Genomic DNA, 9,925 nt, shown 5'->3' with positions numbered 1-9,925 from the left:
AAACTAACCGAAACGAATATACCAACTACCTGTAAGGCTGTAACGTGAACTCCACAAATCCAAACTCTTTCTACTGGAACGAATCTTAAAAAGACACTGATAATTTGGTGAAAACAGCATTTCTAAAAGTTTTGAGTAGCACTTTTTTATGATAGGTACTTTGACCTTTTGCCAAAGTTCATGTACATTTTTCTAATTACCTCGGATTTCTAATTAAAACTACCAATACGCATAGGCGGTACTACAGGGGGGGGGAGTAGGTAACTACCCCTCCTGCGGATCGTACCTACTAGATAGTTCCTTGAATCTCAGTTTCCTGACTCTAAAAAAAATATATTTTTATTGTATTTTCAATACGAAATTTGTTGCTATAATATACACGAAAACTCACAAGCATAGATAATGAATCGCTGAAAAAAAAACCACGGAAAAAATCACAGAAAAAAAATTTAACGTAAATGTGAAAACATGTACCTAAACTCCTAATTAGTATTTACCGTGTGACATGTACCTATAACAAAATATAATATATTATGATGAAAATAATGTCATAAATTATTTTCATGTGTAATTTTTGTAATGTTTGTACATACAACTCAACCACTGTATATTATGTATAGATGAGTTAAAATTTATATCAATTTTTTTTTTCTATTAAAAACGGTTTTTTATATATAATTAATAGTTAAGCATAAGCCATATTCAGACATAAAATAATTTATATTCGAAATTTTTCATTGAATAAATAGGTACTTAAAAAAAAGTTTCTTATTAATTGAGTCTTCGCATGTATAAACAATGCATTATTAATTACTAATTAAAAGTAGAGTATAGGTACATGTGTTCACGTTTATATTTAATTTTTTTTCTGTTCTTTTTTTCCTTGGTGTTTTTATTATTTTGTACTTTTTTCCGCTAGATTTTTTTCCGTGCTTTTTTTCGTGGACTTTTCTTTCCACCTACTAAATTAATTATATTAAATAATTTAGGCGACAATGATTCAGATGATCGAGAACGTACTGACTTAAAAGATAATTAAATAAATAAATAAATTCATGTTATTTTTTTAAAAATATTATTTAGATACAACAATTTTTAGAATAAAATTCATGTTCTTTTCTTTAACAGTAGGTATTAGGTACCTAAAAATGTGGACTAATTTAAGAATATAAATAGTTCAAATATTTTTTGGACCCCGCTGCCAAGAGGGTCCACTACCGTCTATGCCTTTAAGTCTTATTTATGATTATTATTTTTACGTAAGCCTCGAAGTTTGTATTTTACATTTGATAACTGGGCCAAAAACAATAGCTCAAATTATTATAATACCTCTTAAATATTAATATGAGTGAATAGCAATAAAATCATACATTTCTCCATGTTGTGTCAAAACATGTTAATTACAAATTCACAATCATTAATAATAAATTCAAAATCAAAGAAAATAAACACAATCTACAAAAAAAAATTACAATCATGTAGGTAAGCATAATGAGAGAGTAAAAGACAGGACATAAAATAATATTACCCTACAACTATGACATATAAAATGAACGCACGTCAATAGTGGATCTTTTTTTTACAGTTTTGAACCGACGACCCCACGGGAACTGCTTTCGCATTGCTTCTGCGACAACGTACCTAAGATATACCTAAGATGCCTAAACAAAACAACGTGTGGTCATAATTTTGTTATTTAAAAAAAAATGTACTAATACTAATTTTTAATATTATAATAACATGAAATATAGATACTGGAAAAATAGACTTTATAACTGATGAGTTAAAATATCAGAAAAAGATTGAAGTCACATTGAAATTGTATAACAAAACACAAGGCATTTCTTCCTTGTTTACAATCAAATTCACCTAGAAACACTAAAATATTTTATTCTTACATACAGCTGTCCTATGTAGTAAAGTAATAGAATAATAAGTGATTTATTGATTTCTCATATCAGTGTTCAATCATGCATCGATCATTGTTTTGTTGTTTAAATTGTTCTTTGAGTCTTTACAGGTATAAAACTAATCAAAAAAACAATAATGCTCACTTCGTCCAAGTTCACCGGTACAATACTAATTCGAAAATTATCTTTATGCTTAAGGCCTCCATTAGAAAGCATACCAAAGCACAAGTTATCATATACAATTTTTAAATATGACTATGATATATATAAAAAAAACATCCACTTCTTCTCCACATCAGATAAATTGATATGATATGCAAGAACTTCTACACAATACGAGCAACCATGTTATGATGGAGGCTTTAAAATCGTAATACAGTGTTAAAAGTATGTTTTTTGTGAGGTAAACCGACACCGACTTGATCGTGAACTGAAGTCACTCGAACACGAAACACACCAATCGTCAATTTTAGAACTTTTCGTTTTTTCCCAGGAGAATTCGAGTACAATTTATACACCTATAGCGTATTATGCACAATAATTTTATCATTAAACACGTAATTATTCACGCATAGAGATAGAATGTGTGCGATATGTAAACGATTATATCCAGGAACCAAAATAAAAATGAAAACATTAAGCAAAACAAAAATGGTATAAATAATAGATAAATATCCCACTAACGTTGAACTCAATCGTTTCGTTTCCACGATATTCTTTTTATCATTCCGAAATCGTTAAATCGAATGTTCCGTGCATGACAAATCGAAATTTTTAACGAACATAATATTATAATTGGGTGAATTTTTACGGTGTTTCCTACTGCAGTTCCATGTTTAATGTATATAACGAATAACAATCTCTGCGCCGCACTTTTGGAACAAGTTATAGAATGTATTATATTAAGTATCAGCGTCAATGCTATTGTAGTTTAAAAATTGGTATAACTTAACATCAAATGTTCCGAAATCGTTTCTCAAATTCGCCAACGCTAGTTCCCATATTGTTGTACACAATATTATAATTGTTATATATTGTTGTATTGACATCAGACATTAATGTAATATATCTACGAATCTCCTATGTATTTCCTATGCTTATAAGTATATTATATAATTCGTATATTTCTTATAATATGTATCTATATATAAAATAATATTATTTATATCGTGTATTTATTTTGTTCGTGTGGCAAAACCCGAACCATTTGTTATTTGTTAATGAATACTACTATAGTTACTTATTGTGGCCGTAATTTGTACATATATCCCTGTCGTATTTTTTCTTATACAGTCTGGTTCTTTCATAATCACTTTATAGTATATTATACGCTTTTAAAGAATATTAGAGGATATAAAAATACAGTTTATTATGTGGATTTAATGAATATACATTTTCCAAGTCTTATGCCAATATACAACGTACCTAATGCATATTAACAACATAACAAGGTAGGTAATAAAACTGTGAAGTGGTGTTAACGGTGTAGTGCGGGATATTAATTTTTTTAATTTATATATTTATTATACACACAACGCATTATAAGCGTGTTATAATATATCATGGGTAGGTGCACATTTGGGTAAATCTATTATATCATTACGTTGCCCGGGTACAGATACAGAGCTGATAATAAGGATTATAACCGTAATGAAAAGAGTCATAAGAATGTAATTTATAAAATACAATATATTAATGGACGCGCATAATTAAGGGGAAAAGTCCCTAACTGTATAAAAAGCGGCGGCGGGTGCGCTTTATCTGGCAGCAACGTGGGACGAGACTATAATAATTATAACACACTTAGCAATGAGTTGTTTATGCGTGAAACGACTACCGGAATCAAGTATTGAAGTATGTACCCAACGAACGATATTTTTGATGGCATCAAAAGCTAATAATAAAGTATCAAGTACAGAACCTCGTGCATTTGTAATGCGATAATATTTAGGTCATATTTTAAATCTGTATTGAGAGTTATTCCGCCGTAACTAATCACTGGTGACAAAAATCGAAAGAAAAAAAAATTAGTAATATTGAAAAGTCATCTGTTTTATAATGCTCGTGTATAATGTCTCTCTGGTCGGAAAAATTGTCTACTGCACTTTGAATTTTCGTAAAACTGAGTTGGTAACCAAATAAGAGACTGCACTCTCTATTGAAACGTAGACTTGAAATTCGCGCTTTTCGGTCAATATTACATTTATAACACAGATATATAGTTTTGATATTTTGAAAAGGCTTTGAACCTATTTGATTACCTGCAAATACCTATCTGTTAGATGGGAATGCCACAAACACTTCTGATCCCTTTGAAGATGTTCGTACTCATTTTACATACCCCGCAAATCGTAATTCTGGTCGATGCGAAACACACTTTTTACACAGTAGGTGTACCTGCGTCAATGTTTAATAATAATTAATTTTGCAGTCTTACATTTTGTTCCCGGGTACCTACTGCAAAATATGTCATAAACAGTGGTATCCTAAATATATGATCATACAAACAAAATATTATAATAAGTTATAAGCGAGGAAGAGGTTACAACCAGTGAATTACTGTGTACCAGCTTATATCCCTTTAATGTAAACACACTAGTGAGAATATACGAATTCAGATATCGTGATACCTACCTACTCGTACATTTTCCTTTGATCTTTGTATCCTAGGGAAATTGGTTGATCGCTTTTAGACCTTATATTCATATATATATATAATATATGTATTACAATTTACAGCATATGTATATTATATATGTCTGCAATTCGATAGTTATCTTTTCTCGTGTGTGTCAAAAATCCTATAACAATACTGAACCGATTGAAAAAAATATTTTTTAAAATAGTTTTAATACGTAGGTAATAAAATGTGTTTTATTTAGTTATTCTTATTAACAACACACACATGTCTTAGACATTTCCAATTTAATTATTTTTATTTTATTTTATTAGTGTCTATAAAATTGTATTTGTTGGGTCAAAAAGAAGGAAAATTCTATACTAGAGGCTTCTCTCACATCATTCCAATAACACTATCTATGCAAAATTTTTTTTGAAAACATTTAAAAATTATTTTGTAGTTGTCAAACATGTTTAAAATGTTCAACTTTTATAACTAAGGATTGAAAATTTAAATAAGGTTCCAAGTAAGTAGTTAATTCTGTAACCGAAAAATCTAAAAAATATATAATTACGAGTAGGACGAAATTACATATTAAAACCAAAAATAAAGATTTTAGTCATTTTGTTGTAAGTAGTAAAAGTATTCTCCGACGTTATTTTATAGATACAAAAAAAATATAAATAATAATATTCATAAAATATATAAATATAGTTTAAATTCTGAGCGGAGCGATGAATGTATTGATTTTACAATGATGTATGTTTTTATATTTATTTATTTTTTTTGTGTCTGTCATAGTGTCATCACGGTTTCTTGCAGTAAAAGTGCTTCGATTTTCTTCAACAGCAACTTTTCTGGTAAGAAAGTGAATCTAGTTAGTGCATTCGGGAAGTCAGAATTTAAAATTCCCAATAGTTTTCAAAAGAAACAGGAAAAACAAACAAAAAATTAAGTAAAAACGAGAATTTTTACTCAAAACGGCAGTTTTCGAAAAAAATCGGAAAAATGTTGGTTCTTAGTGTAACTTTAACAAAAATGACCGTAGATACATGTGATTTTCACTGAATAATTTTGTAAGCATTTTCTGTACACCACACAATTTTTAAAATATTTTGTTTTGTGTTGAACTATTTATAGACATGCAATTTTCGATTGTTATTTGTTTTTTTTAAGCATTTCATTTTTTTAAACAAGATTGAAAAATTTAATACAAGATTTTTTACAAATTTGTCTACCTCTATCAAAAAAAATTGTACCGGAAAGTCAAATTAAATTTTTATGAGCGTTTGGAGTTGAAATTTGTACAACATTGGATATTCACTCGATGTCTCTTTTAGTGATTTTCTTATTTAGTTGTAATTCAAAAACGAATTATGGCAGACATTTGAAATTTACACCAACTGTTTATTTCATCAATTTATATACTTGATAAAATATTTTGACTCGTTTTAAGCTGTTGATGGACATTTTCAATTTTAATTTTTTAAATTTTTTTTTTTTACTATAAATGTCAATAAAATTATATATAATTTAATGGTTGGGGCAAAAAGCATGAAATTTAATACAAGACTTATGATAACTTGTTACAATAGCGGTAGAAAAATATTAAAAATACATAGGCACGATTTTTTTTTATAAGAATTTAAATTTCAAATTTTGACAATATTTATCAAATTGAAAATTGAAAATGATTTTATAGGTGAAAATGTATACAATTTTCAATTTTTATAGACAAGGATTGAACATTTAAAACAAGGTTCCACTTAAGTAGTTTTTACCGTACCTAAGAAATCTAAAAAATTTATTAATACAATTATTTTTTACAGACATTTTCAAATTTGGACAAAATTGCGTATTAACAAAAAGAATAACGTTTATCATTTTGTTGTAATTCGGTTCCAAAACAGCCCAATTTTACATAGGTATATTTAATATTTTTTCAGCAACACTGATAATTTAAGAATAATATTAATTGAACTTACCACCTGTAATATTAATAATAAGTAGTAACAATATAAAATATCCTAAACTGACATACCATCTCCGCTCAGAATCATTTTTCGTATACGATGATTTGATTTTGATATCATTGAATTCAAATTTAATACCATCCATTACAGCGACCTCCTAGACACCTAATGTAGGTACAGCAGAGCGAGATCCACTTACCCACTTTTTAATTATTATAGTATTAAATATTTTGATGTGTAGGTAAAACTACAATAACACATCAAAAATTAACATAATTTTTCAGATAAATGTATTAGGTTCCACTATTTTTACTTTTAGGTACCTAATTACGAAATTATACTATGATAATACAATACTTCAGATATACTTATATAGTTATATGGGATGAATGGTGATTAAAATGGAAAATAATTAATACCTAATGTACACTATATACATGGGCGCCCGCAGGAAATTCATCAGGGAGGGGCATAATGAAATCAAACACAAAAAAATACATTAAAAAAAGTTTATTCCTTGTAAACTACAAAATGTGTTAAAATTATATGAAATCCAACAACAAAAAGAATTATATGCTATTTAGTCGTTATTAAATAAAAACTGAAGTCTTCGTGGTTGTTCTATTGCAAACCTTGTTATTAACTGTTCAATTAATTTATCTTTTCTTACATCAACTCTTTCACGATGGACACTTAACATACATAGGCCATTTAATCGGTCTTCACCCGTCGTAGACCGAAGCCAAGTCTTAACCCTTCGTAAAGTGCTAAATGACCTTTCGGCTGCACAACTTGTAGCTGGCAAAGACAGAAAAATTTCTAATGCAATTGTAATGCCAGGAAAAAATATTTTGCTATGTTCTAGTAAATCTATTATGTCCATACTTTGGCAGTCTTTTTTTTGCCATAAACTATACCAACTTTCACTTTCAGCTAACAGATTTTCAATTTTATAAAAATTATAAATATTAGTTATGCTGTCAGTGTACTCTTGTTTTTTCATTTTTATAAATAATGCTGGATGAAGGTGTTGTAGTGAAAAAGCAACACTATTACTTTTTTCAAATCTTTCTTTAATACATTGAATTATTGAATCTAGATAAGGTAGAAAAATTGATACTCGATAGTAGTCTTTGGGAGATTCATAAGAATAATTGTTTCTGTGTGATTGTTTTCCAGTTATTCTGGGACAAGTAATAGTGATTTCAAAATCATCTGCTATAGATTTGGCATCAGTAAATAATAAATCAAAGATTTCATTTGCATTTGTTCTATTGTCTTCTAACATTTTTAACAATTCCTCTACATGTTCCCGAACTTTATACAGCTCCATTGATACACCTTGTAAAATATTTGTAACCGGTTCTAAGATAGCGCTGTATTTTGCGATTATTTTCATACTAATTATAAATGAAAAATTTGAGGTTGAAGAGTATAGACATAGTGCACGTTGTCTTGTATTCGAATTTATAAGACCATTAACAGACAAAGATTGAAGGCTTTGAATTATAGCAATAAAATTTTCAGAAAATAGCCTAATACTCTTATACTTTGAAGACCAGCGGGTTTCGCAAAAAAGTGGTATATTAGGTATAAGATTTCTTCGAAGGGTACTTTCGCGATAAAATTTTATAATTTCTTTTATTGTGCCAATAGTATTACGAATAACCATCATTTTGTTTAGATCGTTAATTACTAAATTTAATCGGTGACTAGCACAATGGAAATATAAAGCTTTATTATATCGGTCACGAATTAATTTAGCAACGCCGCCTACTTTGCCAGCCATTGTAGCACAGCCGTCATAACCTTGTCCACAAAATTTACTTAAATTAAGGCCACTATCTTCCATAAATGATAAAATTTTAGTAGCAACTGATTCTGCGTCTAATTTATCTAATGGTAAAAAGCCAAGGAATTCTTCTCGAATCTTGGACTGTTTGTCTAAAAATCTAATTACAATTGTTAGCTGCTCAACACCAGAAATATCTGCTGATTCGTCAGCAATAATGGAAAACGCATTCGCGGCATTAGCTTCACATACTATTTCTTCTTTTAATATTTTTCCACACAGTGTAATTAATTCATTTTGAGTTCTATGGGACGAATATTTAGCATTTCCCACATTAGTTAAAAAATGATCTTTCAATATCTCATCGCCAGATTCAATACGAAAGTTTAAAAGATCGTGAAAAACACCAGAATCTGATTTTTTCCCTCGTAAGGGAAGGTCGTGAGTTCCACAAAACAAAATAGTTGATATAATAGGTTTTAATTTTAGCCTATTAGTTTCTATTTCTTTATGCAATCCAGAATTTACTTGTTCAATAACATTAATTTTTTTACCATTCATAATATCCATAAAATCTTTTGCTCTTGACATTGATTCAGTGTGCCAATTTGAAGACAAATGTATTCTAGAAGATGCATGAAAATCCTTATACTTAGTAAACGGTCTTATTATAAATCCACCTTGTACGCCTCTATGAATTGATGGCTTGAACAACACACATATTCTACAAAAAGCTCCTTTCACACCCTCAAGAGCTGAATATGTCAACCATGAACCGTATTCGTGCAACCATTGATGTCTAAATGCTCGAGTTCTTCCTGATTTTAAATCACTTTTAAAGTCATAAGTAGTATTCGGTACCCAAGGATTACGTAAAAGTTCATGTTTTAAACAATCGTCAATATTTTCGACGTTCAAATAATTTCCAATATCTTTTTCATAAGTTAAGATTATATGACCACTGTTATTTTTTGTATTCATGGTAACCGAAGCACTTTCAACTAGACACAATTCCGACGACTCCATATTGACTGTACTATTATTTATTTCAATTGAAGTAGAGCCAGTAGCTTCATTAAGAGAATCACAAAGCTTGGGTTTTTTAAAAAAATTTCTGATGTCCATATTAACAATATTAACAATAAAACAAAATATTAAATATACAAAATACAATACGTACGTAATTCAGCGTGGTCCGTGTTTCTCAGTAGACGGCGCGTTGAGAAATAATTTCATTTTACAATTATTTCAATAATTCCCAATGTGATATTGTACATTCGATTTATTTTTACTTATCTCCGTTATCTGACAGACGTCGTGTGCGTATGTGTACGTGGTGCGTCGGTCGTCATAAGTGGTTTACACACTAAGCGATTAATATCAATTCGCAGAATTTAAACGTATTTAATTTTGGGCGATTAATGTAATACGCATTATTACGATCAACAACCCCACACGGCACACACTAAAGTAAAAATATCGATGAAATGTTAATAAATTAAAATAAAAGTTAAAATGTTCAACATTCTATTTGAATTCCAGGGGGGGGCAAATGCCCCGTCTTGCCCCCCCCTCCGGGCGCCCATGACTATATAGGTTTTATCATATAGGTATCTAATTATTGTTTTCG

General features: G+C 29.3%; 1 protein-coding gene across 1 annotated transcript; it reads right to left on the bottom strand.

Moving 5' to 3' along the window:
• Positions 1 to 7,083: 7,083 nt before the first annotated feature.
• Positions 7,084 to 9,321, bottom strand: LOC111030762 (52 kDa repressor of the inhibitor of the protein kinase-like). Its single transcript, XM_022310430.1, has one exon. The coding sequence runs from the start codon at positions 9,319 to 9,321 to the stop codon at positions 7,084 to 7,086; it is 2,238 nt and encodes a 745-aa protein (XP_022166122.1).
• Between the last annotated feature and the right edge of the window lie 604 nt (positions 9,322 to 9,925).

This window comes from Myzus persicae, unplaced genomic scaffold (genome assembly GCF_001856785.1).
Source record: "Myzus persicae strain clone G006 unplaced genomic scaffold, MPER_G0061.0, whole genome shotgun sequence".
Taxonomy (NCBI): domain Eukaryota; kingdom Metazoa; phylum Arthropoda; class Insecta; order Hemiptera; family Aphididae; genus Myzus; species Myzus persicae.
The sequence above is the reverse complement of the archived record's forward strand: the minus strand, read 5'-3'. Positions and strand labels throughout refer to the sequence as shown.

Excerpts from the sequence above, each read along its gene's own strand:
- LOC111030762 (XM_022310430.1), bottom strand. The coding sequence starts at position 9,321 with ATGGAGTCGTCGGAATTGTGTCTAGTTGAAAGTGCTTCGGTTACCATG.